The 25,500-nt window shown below is 41.5% G+C and overlaps 1 protein-coding gene across 1 annotated transcript in view; it reads left to right on the plus strand.

The window, feature by feature from the left end:
* The first annotated feature begins 18,389 nt into the window (after positions 1-18,389).
* gbe1b (glucan (1,4-alpha-), branching enzyme 1b) overlaps positions 18,390-25,500 on the plus strand; it is a 72,577-nt gene continuing 65,466 nt past the window's right edge. Inside the window, exon 1 of the mRNA XM_070971044.1 lies at positions 18,390-18,676. Within this exon, the coding sequence (XP_070827145.1) occupies positions 18,579-18,676 (98 nt within the window). The 5' untranslated portion in view covers positions 18,390-18,578. The remainder of the gene's footprint in view (positions 18,677-25,500) is intronic.

A 25,500-nucleotide genomic window follows, 5' to 3' on the forward strand; every position in this document is an offset into this window, starting at 1 on the left:
TAAAAGCCCTATTATCCAACATGGCCCTCAGTTTTCAAGTAACACAACATATATCACAGCTCGGGCTGTGAGTGTTTGCACTTGAGTAAAATATTTCAGCACCATTTAATGTGGAAGTGCTTACAAGAACCCCCAGCACAGTACCACAGCGCACTGTTGTATTACTCACTTCACAGAATTACTGGGCTGAACCGCAGTATGCCTCATTAATTGCAAATGAAATGTTAAATAAACACGGTGACACAACAGACCCCACCTTATTTCTACTGAAACTACTATAGAAAGGCGAGTCATCTTCGGGCCAGGAGCGGTGCAGGATAATTACTGTATCGTTACCGCGCAGCTCCGGGAGCGTGGCACTGTAATAATTCAATCAATACAGGTCTTTTGTCTTAACTTTACAAACCAGGCATCTATTCAGAGGCGCAAGCCACCCCCGTGGGACCAGTATGATGGCAAATTCCAGCAGACGCTCCCCTCTCCACCTCTCCATCCTCGCAGTTACAAACAAAACCAAGTGCCCTGGTTATACAGAGTGAAGTGCTTTGTGTTAGGGCTCACGTCCACGATAGCCCACAGCAGCTGGTGTTCTCACAGGCCACTGCATGGAAAATGGCTGATTTCAGGATTTAGCTGCCCGTGGTGGATTTCTCACTCGGTGCTTATTGAGGCCAGAATCACTTTGATATGGACTTGCGCAAGATTTTAAGTCCCCATCTGACCACATACAGTTAAGTTTTGTTACGTGCTTTGCTGCCGTTTGCCGCCATGCTGCTCTGACAAAAGCAGCCTCATTAGCATGCAGCTATTCCATATTTGCATTTAAACTGAAGATTCAAGCTCCACGAGAGCTCACGAGAGCTCTGATTTCTGGAAATAAAATGTCACGTCGAACATCAAGGTCACTGCATCATATTCAAAGGAAAGACAGACAACAATTAGCAACTACAGCATAGACCTTAATGAGACTGATATTATTATACCCGTTCGATATATTGATGTATTACATCCAAATTTATGAAAACTAAACAGCTCCATCAATCAAAAAGAAAAAGATAAAGCACCACATCTGGTGTCTCTCAGCTTTTATTCATTATACGCTGAATGAGAAACAATAAGCAACAAGTTTTAGACACATTGCATGACTTCTTTAGCAGACCAAAAGTTTTGATACCTGGGTAGCTGTGTTATACATAGAATTATGATGCCAGCGTCTCACAGCTCATCAGCACTCCCGGCACCTCCTTTGCTTATCTTTGCATAACTACACATCCTGGTCATGTTTCCTTTCTCCTCCTGACCATCTGTTCCCTGCTGCCAATCTTCTGAGCGTGCCAGCTTCTGCCTCTACATCCTCCCCCTACTGAGTCAATCTTAGTATTGATATCATATTCTCCCCCTCCACACACACACACACACACACACACACACACACACACACACACACACACACACACACACACACACACACACACACACACACACACACACACACACACACACACACACACACACACACACACACACACACACACACACACACCTAAGTGTAATAGAGCTACAAAACAGGGGTCTTAATAAGTATGGCCGTATGGCCGGTTCAGATATGTCACGCCTTTATTAACGGGCATTGGCTAAATACTGCGCACAGATAAGGATTAAATATTGTACAGACAATAATTCTGGCTATAAAACTATAATTTATTCGTATTTAAAGTGATAAGTGAAACACATCAAACTACTGTGTTACTTTAATGAGTGACTTGTTTATTTTTTTGTTGTGATTTAAGAGAAAATCAGATGGTTTTATTAACTTGTGTAGAATGATTAAAAACAGAGACCATTAATTTAACATTAATTTACTTTGATGTACAAATAATAATAATAATAATAATAATCATAGCATACCTATTATATGCTGTATAGTTTATGTTAAAACACAACACTGATGCTAGCCAAAAAATGTTGGTTATAGGTAAAATAGCTCATTCTTATGTTGTTATAGCATCTGTTTGTTATCTCTGTTAAGACTGCTGAACCCAGTGTGGTAATTTCCCAATAGTAATATTCACATGACAAGTGTATGTGCAGCATCACATCCAAAATAATTACATTTATGATAAAATGTAGTAATCTGTCATCTGCAGGTTTGTATAACTCTTCATGCATGTACAACAAAACACAACTCTGGTAGATTAGCCTGAAATTATTATTTTTGAGATTATGATTATGATTATGTTTCACATGAAGCAGAAGAAAATCACGCAGCTTCATTTACCAGTTAAGAGCAGGTCCGTCCGTCAGATATTTATGCGTTTCAAAGAAAAGTGCGTGTTATCTGATTTAAAACACTACCTTGTTTTCTCCCACAGCACATTACTGTACCTGTTCCTTGACAGGCCTCTACACTCACCACTTCTTTTGGCGTCCACTCCGCTGTATTAAGACCTCTACTGCTTGCTTCGGGCTTTTAAAGGAATGACTAATACACTCTTTGCAAACCAGTGAAAGACTGCTGTAAAACATCTCTACCTAAGCAGAGTGATGCATGTGGGTGCAGTAAAACACCGCGGCTGACATGTTTAACAGAAAGGTCTGCTTATTCTGTAACGTTCTGATCTGGGGTGTTTGCAAATATTATTATCGTGTTTGGAAAAAGGTTTTTCTGAGTTTGCTAAATACAAGCATCAGATGTTATCACCACAAACTTTCACAAGTTTTGTTTTGGAGAAAAAGTGGAATTCCATCAGTGCATTATGCATAACTAATACATAATTCATGCATAGATAAAAATTTCATCAAGGAAACATGATGACTGAGGTACATGCAATTACAAGCTTTGCTCACATCAAAGTAAAATAAACTGATATAAATAAGTGATGGAACGTAAGGAAACATGCATTCAGGCTAAGTTGTATAATGATGTTTTTGGTCAAGCGAACCATCTCACTGACGAATGAATACAGTATATAACAGCCTGCTGATGTTTGAATTCTCACACTGAACCGAAATCTGAAAGCGCTTTTAGCTGCTTCAAACTTTAAGACTTGTCACCCAAACATCTTGTCAGACCACAGCAGGGTGATTAGAGTGTGTTGCTGTGCTGTGTGCTAAACATGACTGTGTGCAGACCTGATAGGTGCCACACCGGATCCATTAGGAGGCATTTGCACCTCTCCCCTAAAGAGAGTATTTCGACGTGTCCTCTTTGGTCAAAACAAATCTGCCATGGTGGCAATGCCAGACCCCAGAGGACAGATGGCGTTCTGCCAGGCAAAAACCTCACTGAGAATTACCAAGTGACAGAAATAGCCTGGACTTCAAATTATGAACTTTAACATTATCTTCTAGTCTTATGCCCCCTGTAAAGAAATTAACCTTTATCATATTTTGGAAGCAAATATATTACATTGACTCAAAAGTGGAGTATTTTGCAGCGGCTGAACTACAGAGTTGTTCATTCACTTTGGCCCAATCAACACATTTTTCCTCTCAGCACTTGTCTCAGTGTTCAATTTACAATTACACTTTTTTTTCCCACTTTCACAAAGACATCTGGTTTGGAGGTGAATTAGCCTTTTTAGCTAATGGCTAATTCACCTCTAGAGTCTATTAGTAGGGTGCGCTACCTGCTGTTTCTCAAACTGTGCTGCTAATTTTAGATGACTCTCTAGTCGCAGTACATGTAAAACAAGGTGAACCACAAAAACAAAACCATACTTAACATAAAGTCTGTGTTTCAGCGCTACACGCAGTCAATAGAAGGATTTGAATATCTCATACTGTCAAAATAGATTTTCCAATTTGTAACTTTCGTACAGTTAAATTTTTCACATTGAAGCACCAGAAAACAAAACTAGCCTTGCAGATAATAATAATTTCCCCTGGGTATTACCTCTCACTAACAGTGCAAGAAAAAAAAATCTTGATTAGTTCTCCTGTTATTTGTGTGGCAGTCTGATATATCTCATTTACGTGATAAATATTCTAAAACCATTCCCATAAAACTTTTGTTTCGGCGGTTTCATTTGACACATTTCATGCACCCTTCTTTGCTGGTAGATTTTGATTGATTCCTCCAAATGAAATGTCAACATGTCATGGATCAAAGCAATTTTCCGATGTTACTATTGTTGCCTGGAAAATTGGGAAGGAATTCACCTGACAAAAAGAATGTATTTTTGTGCAGGGGTGAGGCAATACATCAAAATGCTGAGATTCTTTTGCCAGACAGAAAGCAAACACTAATGTTACTTTCGGCGTGCACAGCATTTCATTTTGCCAAGGAATTTGTCAATTATCTCGATTCACTCCCTCAGCCTGTGCATGCATGCAGGGTTAGAGACGAGGTCTCAACTATTATGAGCCAGAAATATGTTGTTTTGTGTGAGGTACATAGCAATGAGATATTTCCAACTGTGTTTAAGTTTTTCCGACTCAGCCCTAGGAAATTAAATGCACCCTGTATCGCCTCTCATCTCATTTGAAATGATGAATACTTCAGGTGCAATAAACTATAATAAATCTAATAGTCTCATGCAGCACTGTGGTGGGGAGGGGGAGCCGGTTACAGCAGCTAAATCTGCTGCTCTTCCCCCAATCAATTAGATCTGTGAAATCCATTTCTCTTTGCATGTTTGCTCTTGTTTGCAATAATTACAACCTCCACCCCAAACAGGCATGATAAACACCCCCTGATTTAGAAGTGTTTGTTCAGATCGGAGGGACCTGCTGCTTGTCTTGCTGTTTATAAACCGTGGAAATCTACAGGGATTACACAGGCTCATCACCATCTGTGGCATTACTCCAAAACAGGTCTGCACAGAGAAGAGGCCTATCGGGGCACTGAGAGGAGGAGGCAAAGTCAGACTGACATATAATGGGCTGCTGCAGAACAATGCCATCACCATTAATTGGGCTGTTAGCAGAGACACACACACTCACACACACGCGCTCTATATATGTCTATATATATGGATAAGTGCTTGAGGGATTTTAACTGGTTATCATGTTTAAATTCATGTTTATCTTAAATAAAACTACATATTTTACCTCTCATGGCATACTGTAGAAGATGCTGGTTCCTGTAACATCATTTAGAAAACTAAATGATGCCGTATTTAAACGAATAAACAGTACTGCTAAAGGCTCACTGCGTCCCCTTCTATTTACAATATTTTCTTTTTACAGAAGACATTTTCTTTATTCTTGTGTAGTGAGACGTTCTATTGTTAGCAAGGATAACCCGTGTCAAAGCCCTGTTGTCTGTTTCATCAAAACTAACTGTTGTGTTGGAAGAGCCGTGACCCGCGCAAACATCACATGCAAAACGTACAACAACAAAACTTCAGGATACTTCCTGCGTTAAAATGCTTCTTATCAGATGGAGATGGTCTGGTGGTTTGTAAGAGACGCCGTCGTGTACAAAATAACGTGATCGACTTTTGATTGACAGGTGTAACAAATCAGATTGTTAATGATTGACAAACACTGTCAACATATTTGACAGAGACAATTTTGGTGACATATTGAAAACACTGACAATAATAGAACATTCTGCAACAACGGCGCCCAACTCAGGTATAAACTTCGCCGTCAGGGCACCAACATCACCTTCCAGCCTTAGAATGACTTTTACTGATACACTGGCTTACAGATATGTCCATGTATGTACTTGTACACAATCTGTACATGAATGAGTTGCAGATGTACCACTGAAAGCACTATGGATATTCCTCTGATCCTTGACCAACATACCGTATGCAGCAAGAATCTCCTTATTTTCATTTCCGGTATTTTCATAAAACCACCTCAGTTAACTGCAATTTCTTATCATTGTCAGCAAAGCAGTTGGAAACACTTTTTTTTTTTAAATTGAGAGCCCTTGAGACAAACTATTTTACATACAGTACGTCGAGCCACACTGAGCCACATATGTAAAATCGTAATATTTGAATGTTCTGCGGACTATAGCTCACTCCATATGAATAATTAACTCTCTCACACATTCTCTCAAATTATGAAACAGCTTCCTATATATCTAACATTATCCACCATGTTTAACCACTATTATACTCATAATAGACCCAGACAACAGTTTAAAGCCTCCTTTATTTGATGGTGTTCCTCGAGATCACAGAACATTAATAAACGGACTGTCCACCAGTGGTGTCCATTTGGCTGAGCAGATACTTCATGCTCCTGCTGCCAGAAACTCTTTGTCTTCAAGCATGATCTCTGACTGGAAAAGCAATGACCTCCTCAGTAATCAGTAATCTGCACACTGCTGCTGTTAACATCAAAATGTACCCATGACCCTGCGTTAATCTGAATTCGTATAAATGTCAAAAACTAAAAGTGAAGGGGTGTTGGGCTGTAATCAGAACATGAGCTTCTTTCTTTCTGAATCACCCACAGCTAAGTGAACCGAGCCAAAAGCCAGCAGACAAACAGACAAACACTGTCCAAGTCGTTCCCAGCAAAACTGTCAGAAAGTATCTGTATACTACCGATTAACCTGAACTACAGATGGTATACTGCAAACTAGATTCCTGGCATTTATCGAGGTAAAGACAATGACGGGAACATGTTCATAAGACATGAAAAAATATTAAACCTGTACCTAAAGGTCAGTCAATAAGACATCAATAATGGCATCTAGGCCCTTTTCTTTGTGGCATTAAGCTCCAGTTTTCTTCCACAGTCCAAAGACATGCAAGGAATCTTCCTGTTTATGGCACAGTGCATTCTGGGATAGGACCTCCACGGGATGAACATTTATGGAGTTACTGTCCAATACTGCGTTTAATATTTCCTCCCAATGTAACTGCAGTTATAATCTTGTCAGTGTTTCAACAGCGATTAACATTTTAAAACACTGTTTCTAAAAGATGAAGGTAAAAGTAATGCGAGTGGCTAATTTCTACACACACCCCTTAGGTTTTGCCATTTACTATTGTAAGTGTACGGGAATTGTGTGATATCCCTTAAAAATGAAGTCATGGGTGACATTTCTCAAGTGCTCATCCTTTGGCTTCATTTCACAGTTATTACAGAATCTGAAACTCTTTGCACATTGAGTCTTTATTCTTCTCTACTCTGTAAAAAAGACCAGTAGGATAAAAAGAGACATCATTGTGATATGTTTTCACCCTTGGTCTACCTATTATTTAACCACAGCATGTTTGTGAATTGTGAACTTCAAGCCTAAAATTAGGCATCTACCACCCATCACATGTTCTTTTCAGTTGTTCCTCTGAATATTTTCTCAGTACTATTACTAGTGAGGCAAATGAAAACTACATCGTGGACCTGCACACTTCTTTCCAGTTAGCTAGCTTAACGTTAAAAGTCATTTTACTTTATGAAATACATTTTTTCTTGATCAATGAATTATTAATAGAGCTGAGCACAGCAGTGTTGACGCATCGTTCATGGCGACGTTTATGGCTGCAGAATGTGTCATTTCTAAGTTGCACATGTCTAAAATAACCTCAGGCTAAATCTAAATATGATAGCTGTGAGAGCAAATGAGTGTACAATTGTACAATTCATAATTCGCTTCTATAATTGACAGGCTATGTTACTATAAAAATAATGTTAGGCTGCAGCCACACTTGTTTGTAGTACTTTTTGTGCCACGTGCGACCTTGTTTCTTCTACAAAGTGAAAAATGTAAAGCCTTTTCACGGCAGCCTGAAAGCACTTGGGCACCAAATTCCCCCTCCTGTGACCTCATCAACCACTTGAAATTTTTCAAAGAGGCCTTGCAAGCAAATCATTGGTGCAGAGGGCAAAGAGGGAATGACAACTCTTTCACCTTGCGCAAACCCGATCTTGAGACCAGAGATAATCATATATCACTCTTTGTAATGTACCTCTTTTCAAAAGGAGCCGAGCAAATTTGAATGGTAGAATGAGGCCACAGAGGGAGGTCTTTAAAGTGTGAGTGCAAGAGCTGAACCTAAATGGAAGGTTATTAAACCGCCATCTATGGCGCAACGAAAGACTTATCACAATTCTAGAGTCCCGTTGAGAGAAATAGAGCTCATATAGACCTCACGCAGACCCCACTGTGCCAGTTATGGTGGACTATATTTTTAATCAAATGTTGCAGACGTGAGATTTTAAGTCCTGACCAGAGCATTTACTATGTTAGGTTATTAGTTTTTAGTTGTTTGAGCCCATCTCAGCTTTTAGAGAGTAGAATATGAGGTTGATAACTCTGACTGGGATGCAAAAGCCCTGTGCATTTGGTCCCAAGGGCGAAGATTTGAATTATGGAGAGCGTCGCTGTTGTTTCAGAGCCATGGACAGCGCTGAGAGAGAGCAAAGCTGCACGCCGTCAACAGCTGTTTCTACGCGCCTCCCCCTGCTGATTCTGACAGAGTTGTTCATTAAATCGAAAAATATTTAGCGCTCTGCTAGCGCTACGTTCTAATGTGAGTGCTCTGATTAATTAAATGTATTCTTTGATTTTCAAACAGCAGCCTTAGGGCTTGTGGCCATATAGCGCCTTTCTCTCTCGCTGCACAGGCACTTCACCCCGGCGGTCCCCTGCGCCCAGCCGGCAATTTCCTGCCAGAGTTTGCCATTTGTTTATCTGCAATTCAGCTTTTCTGTGGAGCGATTAATTGTTCAGTTTTAAATCCAAATGGTATATTTTTTTTTAAGAAGAGAGAAATTTTAACCCAGTTGCTAGTTTTGAGAAACATTTTCTTAAAACTGCAATAAGATTTTAAAGCGCTACGTAGCACCGAGAAAGACCTTCTTAAAGCAACAAATGACCTTCTTTTAACAGCGTATGCTGGGGAATGTTCGATCTTAATCCTTTTAGACCTCAGTGAGGCTTTTGATACTGTAGATCATGCAATTTTAATTGACTGCCTCAAGCAGTGGGTGGGTATCAGAGATACAGCACTGTGCTGGCTCAGCTACTACATTTCCCATAGAACCTTTTCTTTCACTGTCGGCAGTTTATCATCCTCCTTGCCAGACATGACTTGCGGGGTCCCGCAGGGTTCAGTTTTAAGCCCTATCTTCTTTTCCTTGTATAAGTTATCACTTGGCTAAAACTTCCATGAACTGTGGAAGAATATTGATGACAAAAGATTTGAGAGGGCACGAAATAGAGATCAGATTTGATCTCGCTCAGGTCTGCTCTCTCTGATGGTTTCTTAATTGTATTTCCTGCTGTATAGCTCTTTGCCTCGTCTGGTGTTCTTGTAAATGGCTAACTTTTTGCGGCACTTCTTTTTTTTTTAAAACAACTGAAAAAGCTAAGCTGATTGGCTCCACAAATCGGATTTTAAGTGGACACAGTCATGCTTCTTTCTATTGGCCAAAATTAACCTCTGTGAATCCATGCTTTTCTCTCAGGATTTGACACTTTAACGATGCCAAATCAGAGCATTCTTTCACCACCTACCAACCATTTTACTGATTACTTTTTAAAGTATCAGGCGCACTGTTATGAGCAGCATCGTAAGCTGAAATATAGCCCTCTCTGCAGTTCTGTGTATTACTCTGCTGTATAGACTCATGGGTGGTTGGATTTTTGCTATCACACTCCTCGGCTCCTGAACATCCTGTGAGAAGGCCAAGGGCTACAAATCACTGATCATTATCGCTTCAAACTGGCTGGTGAGAATACTTTGGATTTTACGTGATGTTTTTGTGAATTTCCTTTTATTTTAGTATGTTGTTTAATTCTGTTCTTAAAACCCATGCACTGGAGTCTTAAGTTCTGCTGGTGTCTACGCTCTGGCGTCGACTACACCGAGCTCACTTCAGCAGAGACTGGGGAGAGACTGTAAGGAATCAGCCATGTGTGGGCCACCAAGCGAGCCATTCTTTAAAGACTATACAACCACTGTGGGAACACATTATGTACTGAATTAAGATGAATGGACTTAAGCCCACTAATCGACCTGAAGCAGAACTAAAAGCCAAAAACTGCACAGGCAGTCTGCCAGTATGTAGTTTTGACAAGCAGCAGGTGACCACTGCAAAGCTTGGCAGGTTAGATGTAATTATGATAAAGAGTAAAGCAAACTGTCACATCAACCCATTGGTTCTGAGTGAAATATTTCCCATGCTTAGCTGATTATGAAAGGTATGGACCAAAAGTGCTAATATACAATATTACCCACTACCAGAAACCCAAGTACAGTGAGTTAACAGACAGGAGGAGGGAGGGGATGCTGTATTAAGTAATCATAGCACACCAGGTCACACCATACTGAAACATGAGAATTCATATTTCACAACTACATAAATCAAAAGCATGATCATGATGCAGCTGCCTGACCAGAGTCAAAGCAAATGACTTCAACAAGCACAGAAAGTGATGCAAACTAATGCCAATCCAGAAAAGTACACGAAGAGCAACAGCCAGCGAACTTCACGTCATCAAACCCATCAAAACAACCTGCAGCCTCATGGCTTCCTCACACTGCAACCAACCATTGCAACAGTCTGCCCAAGCAGCACTCACCTTGTTGAGGTGAAGTCGATGTCATCAGGACAGAGGCCTCCACCCACTGGCCTTACCTTTGGCGCTGAGACATTTCAAACAGCTGACGCGTGGAGGGAACGTCCACGCAAGTCCTCCTTAAACAAAATGGTCAGACTGTCCGCATGCAAGCCAGCTTCTAAATTAAACATGAGCAGCAGCAGTGGTGGCAGTAAGTGCTGGAAGCAGCGTTACAAAAGAGTTTGTTAATGACCAATTCTGCAGCAGCTGTTTGAAACACATCCGGAGTGGGCGGCAGCGAAAGTTTAAATAGCCGTCAGTTTGCAAAGGGTGCGTTAGATATTTATTACAGGAGGCAGAGGTGCCCAGAGGATGTCATGTGCGGGTAGCTACAGCTGCGCTCAGTGCTGCCACCGCTGGCTGCAGGCTGGACTGCACTCTAATGTCACTTCTGCAGCTGAAACCTTGGTTGTGCAACAGGTTGTAGTATTTAAATATTAAGATTCAGCTTTCAAGTATTTTGTTAATGTTTGGGTTTCTTTGGGTGTCATGTACTTAAGTGCTTTCTTAAAATGTAATAACTCATTCAAAATATGTGCGTGTTTGTGAGTGTGTGGGACCAAAATAATGGAACAGTTTTGGGCCTATGTCGTTCATTTTCACTGTTTTCCTTCCATTATAATTCCCATTTCATTTCAAAATCATTAGCAATGTCAGTGTTTATAGATATAATAAAATTTTATATCCTTGGCCAGTGAACACTCTGTACACAGGTGAACATAAGAGACTGCACAGTTTAGGGCTTTAACCGGGCCTATGTGGAATCTGAGTAATGTTTATGAAAAGTTTTCTCTTTATGGTGCAAAATTAATTTTAGAAAGCACAAATGAGCTCTCCATTCTTTGTGTGAATGTAGGAGTAACGAAGAAAATATTATTTTACTGCGAAATGAATCAGCACAGATTTGAGGTTCATTTGTAATGTGCATAATAAGCATTCGTCCTTAAAACTGATGGATACCTCTGCAAATAAAAAGAAATAGCTGGACAGCTTTTTTCTTTTGGTAATTGCCTTTAATGATACATTCAAGTCATATTAATACCAACATTTTCTCCCTCTGTGACAAGTGTCAGGTGACATAAAATCTGAAAATGTTAAGGTAGCTTTTAAGTGGATGCAGCATTTCTGAGTTGGAAACAGTTGGCCCTGACTGAACAGGTTATTATGTACCTTATACACTAATGGACATGTTCAGTGAAATTATGGGCACTCTACTGAACTCAATTGAATTCAGATCTTGAAGGCATTCATGCATCCATTGAGGCTAATGGAGAACATTATGCTCCTCTTAAGTTAATTGTTTTAATGCAAATGTTCACTGGTTCAAGTTGATCAGTGTTTTGGACTTAAAGACCTCAAAAAGGAACATCTTTATGTGAAAATTTTACTTCATTATCACATTACAGTAAAACCACCATTTTCAGACAATATTCAAATAAGACGATCAGAGGGAAAATTCTCATGTACCCAAGGAAACCAAGGTTTGTGCAGCTCTTGTCTCCCTCGTAATGAAAAAATGCAGCTCTTCTACTCTGAATAGGCCCTTCAAATGTTTTTGAATAGCTTGACGACACCTTTTGTCTTCAGCAGCTGGCTAAAATATCAATGATGTCCCATTACGTCTGCCCAGGTCAGGTGTGGATCCGCTGTCGTCCTTACTGAGAATTATTGTTTTTCTTTCATGTTTTGAAAGTTGTGGAGGCACAATCTCACACTGTGAACAAAATGTAAAGGCAGCGCATTCACTCAAAGCCTTTTTCATCTTTGCAAGGGAACACGTGTGATCTGATGTGCTGTTGTTTCAGGGATTAAGGTCTGAGTGTTGAGAAAAAATATGTCGAGTCTTCAGTCTACTATTTCAGGAGATGGACTGAGCCTCTGAACTTAAACCCTTTTTGATCTGCAGCATAATCAGACGGTGTATCACCCTGCATGTTTTAAGCACAGTAGGACTGCGATTGTCAAGGGAATGAAGCCAAGAGGGACATTAAATTCTCATAGTGTGCCATGCCAGACAATAATGACCACAGCACGTACTGACTTAGTCATTAGGATATATATTTTCTTTAATATTGAGGGGCCAGTGTAATTATTTTTCTCTAACCTTATTTGACAATCGTCTCCTTGTTTCTGTGAGAGGAGTCTTGACTTCCGCTCGCTGAGGCCCAGCTGAAATTCGGCCTCTTCACCTTCTTTCTTTGACAGCATCCCCTGAGCCCCTGCTGCTTGATTTAAACAATTTGGCCTGTTATATTGTGAGGTCAGGTGTTAACAATTCACTTCCTCTGAAGGGGCTGACTAGTCTGAAATTCATAAATTAGTTTTGCCGAAAAGCCTGAGCGTGGCAATACAGGCTCTCCGTACCTCCTCGTGTCCTCAACCTGCATCAGCAACGATGACATCAACCAGGAAACCACTTTGAATGACGTATGTTTTACTCCGTTGCAGTCACTGCTCATATCCACAAAAGCCTTGTGAATTATTCAGGAAGAGCACATGAGTCTTTGCATATGAGGGTGATGAGAGAGACATATCATCTGGATATCTCAGCTCCATAAAGAGATTCATGTACCTGGTGGGCGCCGTCAGCACATGCTTTGTGTTCTGCCTCACACATACACACTGATATCGCTGCTTCCGCCTTCTCTAATGTCTCTCATTAAAGATCCCTCGCCTCGTGTCAGTCTCCGGTCCTGTCTGAGATCCCAGCTCCTCCATCCTTGAAATTGAAGGCTGGAGTGAATCTTATCGCCTCTCATTAGCTTCATTCCCATTCTCTCAGGCTCCCTTTATTGCTCAGTGTTAACCTTCTCACTTGGTAGCATTCATGAAGAAGTGGTGTCCTTCTGTCAGGAGAATTATATCAGTTGGAGTATTTCAGCAGACTGATTCCTGACATTTGATCCCGACAGAAGGAGGCTGTCGTGTCTGGATCACATTGCCGTTCCAAGTTTCTTTTAATTATCATGCATTTCCATTTTGTGTCACTGAAACCTGTTACAATGGGAGCGTATGGGTAGTTTCATTCATACAGCTCCATTTTAGAAAGATTAGCACCAAAGAAAATGCATTGTGATATGCATGCAGTATTTGAGGTGCTCATGGACTGTTAACCACAAAACTGTCTGAACCTCATTGTCTGATGAGGGATTAGGTATTCAGTTCTATAGACTCTGAAATCAGCAGCAATTTGAGACACAGAAAATGTATACTAATTATGCTGTTGGATGGATGCAGTTCCAAAACCATTGCCTTGTGCTTTTGTTTAGTTTCATTGATTTATTTTGTATTGATGCAAATAAATTAGCCTTTCTTTCTAATTCACAAACAGAGGAGCTGACTCTCCTCCTGTCTGACAGCTGGAGTTGGGAGATGAAAATGAAAATGTCTTTCCTCGGCAGGCTGCTGCGACGCAGTGTCCACACACACTCGGTCACATAAAAACTGTTGGTCCCTGACCAAAAACACATCATCTTAATCTTAATGAAGTACTGCGCACACAGACTGACCGAAAGAGACAAAAATTGGCTGCAAACATGGATTAAAATGAGAGAAAAAGGTGTCTGTTATTCATCCATATTGACATTGAACTGATCTCTTGTCTTTGTTTTGCCATTTTGCAGTGACACCCAGACAAATCATGTGTTCTTTGCTGCTTGATGGTTCTCACTTATATTTCTGACTTTTTCCACATTTATCCTGCCTTCTGTTAAGATATTGTTTCATTTCTGAAACATATCCAAACAAATATCATGGTCTTACAGAAAAACTTACTGTAGTAGCGCTCTTTTATTTACTTGCCTGTTGTAGTTTCCTTGCATGACCCTCAGAAACATTGCAGATGATTTAGCATTTCATTTCCACATCAAACTGTCAACTTCTCATTTGCAAAGATATTTTCAAAAGAATTTCTTCTTTACTTGTATGTAAATAGCGCTGTTGTTTGTGAATGATGCATGAGTGGCATATTTCAAAATGAATCAAACACACAAAGGGTGCAGAAACTTTTTCAGCATCTTCTCAAACCTCTATTGCATTGCTCCACCTCAGAAATGTGGAAAATGATGCTCTTAATGATTCAGTTTTTTAACCTTTTAACCTTTATATCTTTATATCTGCATCTCCCTACTCCATATTTATACTGTTATTTATACCACTATTAGGACAAGTTACTCTAACTCATTTGCAAAGATGCTGCTGCAAAGATGCTCGCACCACTTTGTTTTTCATCATTTTTAATTGTTTAATAAATGGCTGCTGCCTCTGTGCTCTGTCTCTATTCATATAACACCATTGCTTCTTATGAAAACATTTAGAGTTGCAGTTTTAATATTCACTGACTTGCCTGTTCAATCTTCTAGCTTCCAGTAGCTATAATCCTTCGCCTTAGAGGTATCTTATGGAGGTTGAACACTGTGGGAAGTAATTCTCTCAGCTTGGATGCATTATAATGCTTTGATGAATAATTACAGGTATTGAAAGACTAATTGTATTTTTTCATTACACATGATATCAGTGTAGCATGCCAGTATGCTCACATCAATTTAGATGAATGAAAACTTGTTAGTGTCAGCTTCTATTAAAATCACACTGACAACTGAAACTGGCAGCTCAGTTGTTTTGCATCTATCATCGTCTTTCCACTAACTATACTAACTAAAATAACATTTTGTGGTGGGACTTTCAGTGCAGTACCACAGGGAGGGAAGGCTCAAAACTTTATCTGAACATCTGAATTCTTCTGGATGAATAAATTACAGCCACCCAGGGTTGTTACCATGGCGTCTTGGGAAAAGGGAACAAGATTTCTTGGGGTGAAATTCGGGTGAATGGGAGGAATAGAGGCACAGTTTGCTCGGGAATCCTGTAATGCTATCACAGGTTTCAATTTTTTTTTATACGTGCATAATTTATTCATGAAAAAAGTCTAAATCTGCCATTTCCAGTTTGATTCAGTCTGTATCAAAGGTAGAACAATTCCAAGCTTCCAAGCCTACAAGCCAGGGTTCATCTCAAGCATCTTTACGGTGGACACATAAAAAACCTGCATGTATCTCTGATGTGGGGGTCAGGCCAGTTTCAACCCCAACAATAACCACACAAGTCAAGCAGCCCCACAGCAACACCGGTGCAAATTCTGACACAAGTGAGCTTACACTGTATTCCACATGCCAAGGAGTCTTATCAGTCATCTCCTGATGTGATACAGTCTCTTATATCCCTGTTATGCACATCATATTTTATGTGTTATTGGAACTGTTTCTGTTGACATGACAGATCATTTTTGCAGTGTTTTTCATAAAGATCATATAAAGATCAGATTGCTTGACCTCCTTTAAAGCTGACAAATGTCGCAACCTCATATAACCCATCTTTGCAGCAGTGCTTGTAATTTTAAGACTGGTGCAGGTCACTAAAGCTGCCCTCAACCGATAGTTGATTAGACTGTGCAGTCACTTAGTGTGGAAGGATCTGTATCATTAATGAAGTGTTATTCAGCCCTAAATTGACTTTGTGCAACACAAGCCGTTTCATAAAATGAAAAGCTAAATTGTGTTGTGTGGTTTAACTACCTTCTTTCATATTTTGGTGGGGTAGGAGTCTCTTCAGAGCGAGTTGACTTTAAGGGACAGAGTGATATTTTACCAAACCGGTGACTTATGTCTGCTTCTCTCATCGAAGACAGGCCATCAGGAATAATGGTTCTGTCTGTGACCTCTGGTAGGAAAACAAATATCTCTTTTTCTATTGCGATTTTACATGTAGAACATTCATTACAGCTGAGAAAATCGTTTAACGGAGTCAAACAGATTGCCTAGGTAATACAGATTGTAGTTTCTGCTCATTTTGGCATATTGCTCTCAGATAAAATCAATCAACTACTTACTTCAGCTCATCAAGTTAAAAAAAAAATCTAATATTCTTGTCTGCTGTTGTCATTGGGTGCTGTGTCTTTCTACATGCCCCTGTAAATATTTGTTATTTAGCTGTGAATCACAGAGACAACATTTATTGGCATAACCTTCTGGAGTGGACAGTAACACACTTGTTTCATCTATTACCAACAGATGGCTCTTTAGAATGACACTCCCTTTGTGACCTTTAGCTGGGACAGTTTTATTTTGTGACAAGGACAACACTTTCAAGAGCCACACTATTTCTTCAGCCAGCATACATATTTATCAGCCCTTTCGGAGATGGAGTTAATGTGAATTATAGCAAGGTTATCCTTCTGGAGTCCATTAAGTTAGTTCTGCCAATGCTGTGAAGGAGTTTGTGGTAAAACTTACCGAGGCAGCAGACAATGAGATCAAAACAGTGCGAGCATTGAATCTGAGAAGGACATGCAGATTAAAAGGAGGAAGCACAGGTGAAGTGGAGGCTGAACGTGTACAGGAAAAACACACATTTGAAGCATTACAATGGATTAACAGATCAATTTACTGTCTTTACAGACAACCCCTCTCACCCACCACGCACACCGTGTTGTTTCAGTGCTCGAGGCAGCTTCATCCAGTTATATGACAGCAGGCCGTGACTCTAAATAACCTCTTTGTCCAAATTAAACTTTGCCCAGATCAATGAGATGTTGCGTCATGAAGCACGTCTCTATTCATGCACTGAACCAAAGTACGTTTTACTGAATAAGATACTTAAATCAATGCAGTTTGTTCTGAATAAGTTTCAGTTTCGCCATTGTGCATGAAGCATTGCAAGAAATGTCTGCATACAGCATATGCATTCATTTGTATTCAAGTGTCCTATGAAATAAAAAGTAGAATATAAATTTTACTGTAGGGCTTGTTTTGTACAAAGCACTACCTTTCATTTTCAACTGGCATTGAATAAAATGTCACTGATAAATGACTTTCACAGAAATAATGACAGCAAGTCATTATAGTAACTCAACACAACAAGACTAAAGGTCTAAATCCCCAGCAGTGGCCCCGAGAGGCTGCACTGTTCATTATGCTTCACATTATGAAAGAAAACAGGACAGAACAAACCACAAAATGGGGATTTCTTGTTTTTAGAGCCTTTACAGTAGATGGGCTTAAAACGTCCTGAGGGAAGCACAAGATGAACAGCCAAGGGTCATTCAGATCAAAAAGATTCATCCCCTGAGGAGTGTGAAGTTGCAGTTAGTTTAATTGTAATCTGCCCGATGGATGAGGACTGTTGTGCACAAAGCTGACATTATGGCTAGACGGTGAGACTCACGAGGTGCTCCAAAATGAGAGGGGATTGTCCTCTGTGGAGAATGAACGCAGTCAGCCACTTTCACAAAGAAACTGTTTAATACAGCCTGATTGTGCACCAGAAAGGGGGCTGAGCATCCATCAAAACGTTTTCATGTATCATCTAGCTATGAATATTTGTGCCAAATTTCACAAAATTGCAGCCAATAATTCTTAAGACAGCATCATGGGGCAAGACACAAGCCGGCACCTGCTTTTACCCAAAAGATCATCCGGTCAAAATGATAAAGAACCATCCTGTAGGGACCCAGACCTCATCATGTTAGTTTGACCTAACAGTGTTGCTAAAATAAAGGTCATAGGTCTCCAAAATCATTACAAATCAACAATCATATGGTCACTCTGTGAGAGGCTGTGTTAACCAAAGAGGCAGACTCATCACTCTCTGCCAGAATTCAATTCAGCTACTGCATACCACACATATCACATGTGCATTGCTGTGATTTTGTAGCAGGTGGAATTCCTTGACAGAAATGAAGCAGACCCACAGCCCAAAAAAAGCTGCACATCTGCACACAAATCCGAGTCATCTTCCTCTGACGCGCCAGATGCCTCCTCCTCTGTCATCTTAAAGTTACACTGTAGCCTATCACAGCAGCACTATCTGACATGCAGGGAACACAGCACGTTGCAATGGGACGGACTTGGCAGAGAGACGCCTTACTATTTGTTGTCTCCGGACAGTAAAAGCTGGCACACGGTGCATGCCTGTCCTCTGTTCCTGACACAGTCAGTGCGTCCTGACAGCAGCATTCGGTGCTCGATTGGTTTCGTCTGCAGAAACCATGGCAGGCTCAGAGGATAGTGTTACAGTTCCCGAGTTCAGCTGCCTTCTCCAAATGGATCCCTATCTTAAAGCCTACGAGAAGGACTTCAAGAGGAGGTAAAACACGGTTTAAACGGCGGTTTTTGTGCACAGCGTGTCGCCAAAATCAGCCCCCGGCGAACGGAAGCCACGTGTGGGCTGGCGTTCGTGTCTTGAAATAAAAAATACACAACTAACAGATATAAAGCGATGCTTGCAACACATCAGAGAGTCACCTTGTGTGTACAGGTTTGACATTTTGAATGAGGGGAGGTCGCACAGGGCTGCGCTTCCGTCTCACGCGCGACAGCTTTCTGTTCGCCTCTTTCTCGATCTGCTGAAAAATAGGCGTTTAGAAGACGTTCGTCTGATGCAAAATTAATGCTCCGCCACCAGGAAGTCTTTCAACGTTAGGTGACGAGTTGCTGAAGAATGCAAGCCGTCTGTCAACTTCCTCTGACAGTTGAGGAGGACGCGCTTCAGGTGACGTGCACGCTGCGTCGTGAGGCGGCGCTTCGGGCTGCCGCTCGCGTCTGCTCCGCAGGCAGCTGAAGCCGGTGCGTCAGTGAGGGCCAGCATCACAACAGCTTTTCCTCTCTGCAGGCCTCAGTGTGAGCTCTGTTTGCACTGACTTTTCATTTCCATTGTCTCGTTCTTATCGAAGCATCAGTTATCCTAAAATGCGTTTTTAAAATTGGATTACAGTCCAGCTTCCCACTCAGAGCGCATTCTCTAGCCACAGTATCTGGGTTTGGTTTTTGCAGTGTGAACGGCTCTGCAATACAGATAACCTCTCAGACATTCATTGACTTTACGCTGTACTCACATGCTGCATGGTTTCCCCCTTCAGCCTCCATTTGGCTTCCATACAAATTAATTATTGGGATGGAAGTGTAAAGTAGCTGACTTTGTATGTGTGTGGTGCAAGTGTGTGTGTGGGCTGGTGCGTTTATTAATCTGGGATTATGTCCCCCACAAATTCCAATCACGTTTTTTCTGCAGTTGCCAAAGTTGGTTTGATGGTATCACATCATACAAGTAGATTCCAGGATATTATGGCCAGACTGGAATATGCATATTCTTAATTCAGGCATATATTTATGTCAGAAGTGCACAAACCAGGATAGATAAATTCAGATAAATAATATAGCAGCCTTGCTCATTAGATGAACCAGGACCTGCTTTACTCAGATTTATACACTCAGAGTTGTGCTTTGCATTTTTGGCAAGTGGTCCTAGACCCTTGTAACCTGAGTGTGAGAGCGTTGGATATATTCAGATAGTCACAGGCCAGCATAACATTTGAATACACGCGCCCAGGAGAGCGAAAACATACAAAACCGTTTAATAGAATCAAGTTTAATGACCCGAGCGTGAAGTTCACAAACATCGTGTTTGCTGATTGGTGAATATTTGCAGGAAATGATATGAGTTTGAGCTTACTGTGAGCACTGGAACGAACCTGTGTTTTCAATGAGCGCTGCACCTTACAGAGACCAGAGGAAGACCTGTCCTTCACTGATAAATACATTGACCTTGTCTGGACTAATCTCCAAAGGTAAATAGACGCTCTCTGTAAATCAATACCCTGTGCAGTCTCACGTTTCTTTTTTTTTTTTTTTTTTTGCTTCTTTTTATGGTAATTCGTTTTTGGCTCTTGTGCCTTTTTAACTGCTGTGAGTTCCGGGTTTTAACCTGATAAACAGAGCGGACTGAAATTGCATAATGACCGAGTAGCAGCAAACTGTTAAATAATAAAAATGCAATGCTGACTTCATAAGAAAAAATCTTTTTTTTTTCTTTGAGTCCTGTCGGCTCATTTCTGGATGGAAGGGCATCTGGCTCACAAAATGGCAGCATAATTCTTTAGCTCAATTCCCCACCTCATGTCAAATTAGCCTTACCTGCTGGATTTCTGTTTAAAAGAGATGAGTGGGATGTTTTTTTTGCTCACAAGCAGACAGTGATAATGATCTACGCCTCACATTGCTACGCTGTCTGCTCACCACTGGGTCAATTCCAGAACTAGGCCTTAAAAACTCTGCTTGGAGACTGTATAGTTTAATCCATTGTCATTACTGTGTCAGATCATGTCTCTAATGTGGCAGGCAAGGGACCACCTGCTTTGTATTTGAAGCATGTGAACAGAGCTTCTAGCCTCGCTGAGAGATGAGCGTGTCGGTTCCATCTCAGACACAGCTTGGGATTGTTAGGCTTCGACGAGCCCTACCCGAGTCTCAAACACCTGTCTCGCTGATGAAAGTTGCACATAAATTATTTTACATATAGCACTGCTGCTGTTTGAAGGTTAATTCTGGATAAGCCCCTGGTGTTGCAAGGCCCAGAGTCCAAACACCACAGCAGGAACAGGCATAGAAATCAAGAGCGTTCTCAGGCTGTGGTGTCCCGCAGAGTCCGCCGAGGGCTCGCTGAGCTGCACAGTGTTAAGAATTCAGATGGCTTATCAGAAAGAGACCTATGACCGCGCTGACTGATTCTTTAGATTTCACCACGGTGTCCTGGCTCAAGGCTGCTCAGGTTTGCTGAACTTTGGTTCACACCACATTCAGCCGCTATGCACCGACGGTTAAAATGATTCCAGCAGATTTTGCAAGCCTCCCATTCTAATTAGTTATTCCATGGTCGCAGGCTGCTCTGATTTTATTTTATCAGGATGCTAGTTTCAGATTGATGGTGAAAGCAGCCGTTGATGCTGCATGCAGGTTACAGCCCCAGTGAGCACTGCTCTGTTGACATGCTTCATTATTTACCCTTCCTGTTGCGCAAGTCTGCAGGAAGTGCTGCTAGGATTTTGCAGCTCGTGGCACCATGAATCTCCTAAATTGGACCAAATGAAAGTAGGGAGCGCTGGGACTGCTACTTATTATGGCAAAGAGTTTTTGCAGAGATTTGAGTATGTCATCACAACTCATTTCAAAGTGAAAATACAGCAATAAGTCTGAGTCTTAAGCTTGTGATGGTGATGCAATATATTTAAAGCAAAACTGATTATTGACTTTGAAGTGATGGCTACCCCTGCATGTGCTCTGACTGGAAAGTAACGAGCTGGAATACAGGAATGAAAGACAAGTGGAAAAAAGACAAGTTGTACTTCCTTGGTCAGTAGGAATTATTAGAATGACTGGATCGTTACCTGTTGTATTTTTAGTCAATGCTTCATCTGCCATCTTCAGCTTGCGTGAGGGTCAACAAAGGTTGGAGGTTAGCGGGGAATTTTAGCTTCCATCGATCAACCTCTGCTGATATTCAGGTCCCTCATTAGCCTCAGTAATGCACTCAGTTAAAGAAGTACATGGATGGCTTTGTTTTAGAGTCACCTTGCCGCTGGGCGGTATGGAAGTCCTTTAGGCAAGCTGAGATCAGGGGGAGAAAAGCTTTTTATGTGTCTGCAGGCAGTTGTGGACTGTCCTGCCACATCTGTGCTTCAGCTGTCACCATCACTCATGCACAAAGCAACAGACCTGAACACTCACTCTAAATTTAGATGCCCGATTGTCTAACAGTGAGAGTATGAAGAGGTTACAGAGTTCAGCTGCTCTGTGGGGAGAATTTAAAAAAGTGGATTGTGATCATAGTGTCCGATACGTGATACAGTTTCTGCAGTGCAGGAATTCTTTTGGTTTTTGTTTCGCCAGTTTCATACATCTTGCAAGTAAAGGTTCTCAACCCAGCCATCAGAAAACTCACCAAAAAAAGCCTCAATGCATAACGTAAATGAGACCAAGACAAGTCAAAGAGACGTCCCCCTGCTGCAGAGCGCTCTGGGTGAAGCAGTGCTGCTGGTCTTCCATTGCTGGAGCCAACTTTTCTTTTCGGGCTCTTTACCTCCAGATCATCCACCCTGGATGTCACGCTGCTCTGCTTCTTTGTCCGCTCCAGGTCTGTGTCCTGCAGGGTTTATTTGACCCCCACAGTGGTCCCTGGTGGTGGTGAGGGGGGTATCTTCTCCTCCTGTTTCTGCAAGAGGATTGACCTCCTGCTGCTCCTCACAGTGCTTCAGAGCTGAAGTCAGGTTTCTCCAGCTGTTCCTGAGCCTCATTTCTCTTATTCAGCAGAGTGACCCCAGCTGTTCTGCTGTCTTGAGCACCCAGTCGGCCCCAGCTTTCCCATCGATGAGATCTTTACCAACACACCTTCTTCAGCACCTCCTGAACTCTGGCTCTGAGCTTTCTTTCTTGCCTTCTGCGCCTTGGTCTTGTCTTTTCGGATCGCTTTCTCCACAGGTGACACTCTCAGCGTCTTCTAAGTCGGAGCCTCAATTGTGACTTTTGGACGAAGAAAAAAAAAACACAATTACAAATTCTGAGGAATATCGGGTTGACCTAATCTAGAAAATAGAAATTTGTCCAACAAGGAAGCATCCAGTGATAGGACAGGTGCTTGACGTCTGTCTCTTATGTTGCTGTGTGCAGCAATATCTGTAAGGGTAATATCTCAGTTGTGTCATGCGATATTTTCTCCAGTGGCTTTGGAGATAAAGAACAGTTACCCAAACCAAGAGATAAGAGAGCTAGGACTGTAATCTGTGACTCACATCTATAATCTCCTGCTGCTCTATTACCACCGAACAGAGGACAGGACAAAACTCTTTTGTAATTTCTGGCTGCAGGGATTAGCAGCGTCTTCCGTCGCGTCCTACCTGACAATGAGCAGCAGTGTTCATAGCTCCCAACATACCTCGTAACCTATTAAGGAATGTGATGGCTTTAAGTGAAGACAGGAAGAGGACAGTTATGAACTGAGCTCCAGTTCTGCTGTTCTGTCGTGGACTTTGGGTTTATTAGAAATTCAGGGCCAGCGTCGGGGGAAAAAAGGCTTGCCATATGTGATGGAATGGTCACACTCGGAGGCTCCGCTCTTTGCAGCTTGATGAGTGTCTTACGGCCTGCTGCCTATGGATACCATGTGCAGTCTTGTGCTAGATATTGTGGTAAACTGTAGAATTTGTTGCAGAAGACAGAAAGGGGGGCGCGGTATAGAGATGTGGCGCCATGTGCCAGGATGAAGGAGAGGAAGAGTGACAACTTCATCAAAATAAAATTTGTTGATAACGGCACAGAGGACAGCAAGGGGGCTGGCAGACAGTTTCCGTCTGAGTATAAATAATAGGAAAATAAATCAAAGTGATTTTGCCTATAGCTTCAAGTCTGTTAATGACGTCCTGAAATGAATTGTGGGACAGTTCATTTGTGATGTGTGGTCTGATCTCGCCTCCTTGCTGCAATCTCAAGTGGAAACAGACACAAGGGATGTGCCGTGAATACTGCATCAATACAGGATTTTGGCTTCCTATTCCCACTGGTCCAACCTTCTGGAACTCATTTGTTATAATCATAGGCCTGACTTTCATGCCTATTAATACTGTGGCAGCGGAGCTCTGCCCTTATGCGAGTCCTCCCTTTGTCCTTCCTTTCAGCATATTCTTGAAATGGTGACAAAGTGGCAAAGGAGGCATGTGGCAGCGTTGGTTGGACTTTAAAGGTTTACATTTGGCAAGCACTGTCTGGGTCCACTATGCTCAACACAGGGAGCAGCTGCTGAGAAATCGAGCTGTTACTTCAGCCCATCATGACTAGCCCCAGGGCATTCACAGGCCAGTCTGAGCTTGGCTTCAGGGCTATAGGGGAGAGTGCACTTAACTCAGCTGGCTGAAAGAGGCTTTCTGTACCGGGGGGAATCTGATATGGACACCAGCTGGCTGCGGGAACTTAAGTGAGATAAATTGCAAAGTAGTTAGTCTATCCTTCCCAGTTGAAGGTAACAGACAGAGGTTTATCTCTCAGGATATGCCTGTAGTCACACATTCTTGAGGGAGTGAGGCAGGTTTGCATCCTGAGGTAGGACGTCAAAGATAACGTGAGCATGGAAACGTTGGGATGCTGCATGTGCAGGAGTTCACTTATTTATTCGAAGACACAAAATGTCATTTTACAGGGATTGTTAGCAGGCACACACGTTAGCTGCTTAATTTCTTGGAAGCTTCTCAAACATTATCATTGAAGTGTTTATTTCTGTTTCCATTCTAGCAGAACTCACTGAGTTTTGAATGCCAGAATATACAAAAAAAACTAAGCAACCCATTAAATTTAAGGCCGTAAATGACACGAAAATCAGTGGAAGTAATTAATTACTTTGCGAAACAGTTTTTGTTAGTGTTGGAATGACATTCCAGTGTGACCAATGGATTTGAAAATTGCATTCACCACTAACTGTCCTGTTATGAATAGTTGTTAATGGGTGATAAGTGATAACACTGACAGGGTACAATAGAGCGGCTGCTTTTTCTGGTAATGGTAGCGTCAGTGGTAATTACTGATTGATATCTTCCTCGTCAGTCATTTTCATTTGATGATGTGTTGTGTGTTTACATGTCGTCTTGTCCTGGCTTAGTGAGTTCTTACCAGAACAAAAAAGATAATATTGTTATGATTTAATTTTACATGTTAATAATTAACTTTAAAAAAGGCAAAAGTGAACATCTGGTGTTGTGTCAGTAACTCAAATCCAATCCTCAAATCCTGAACTCGTTACAGAGGTTACGCTGTCACGCAGAGAGGAAGCTGGAGAAATCCTTACACAGTTATCTCAGCTGCTGTTTTTGATTTTGCTCTCCACCTAACACGCTAACACCCAGACCTGAATTTTCTCTGGGAGCATTCTGGGAATTGGAGGAAAACGCCAGCTGAATAGAAGCAGAGGAAACAGCTTGATGCAATGGGAGATCGCAACAAAAAATCAATCACTTCAGTGCAAAGCAATGGAAATCTATTCAGCCTTGCTGAGTGATGACATTTAACATGTATGTATCCAACAGACTGTGAGTCCAGCGGTGGATTTTTCCATCGAATTCATACAGTTTTGTTTGTCTTCCCTGTGGTTTG

The sequence above is a fragment of the Chaetodon trifascialis genome, chromosome 9 (genome assembly GCF_039877785.1).
Source record: "Chaetodon trifascialis isolate fChaTrf1 chromosome 9, fChaTrf1.hap1, whole genome shotgun sequence".
NCBI lineage: Eukaryota > Metazoa > Chordata > Actinopteri > Chaetodontiformes > Chaetodontidae > Chaetodon > Chaetodon trifascialis.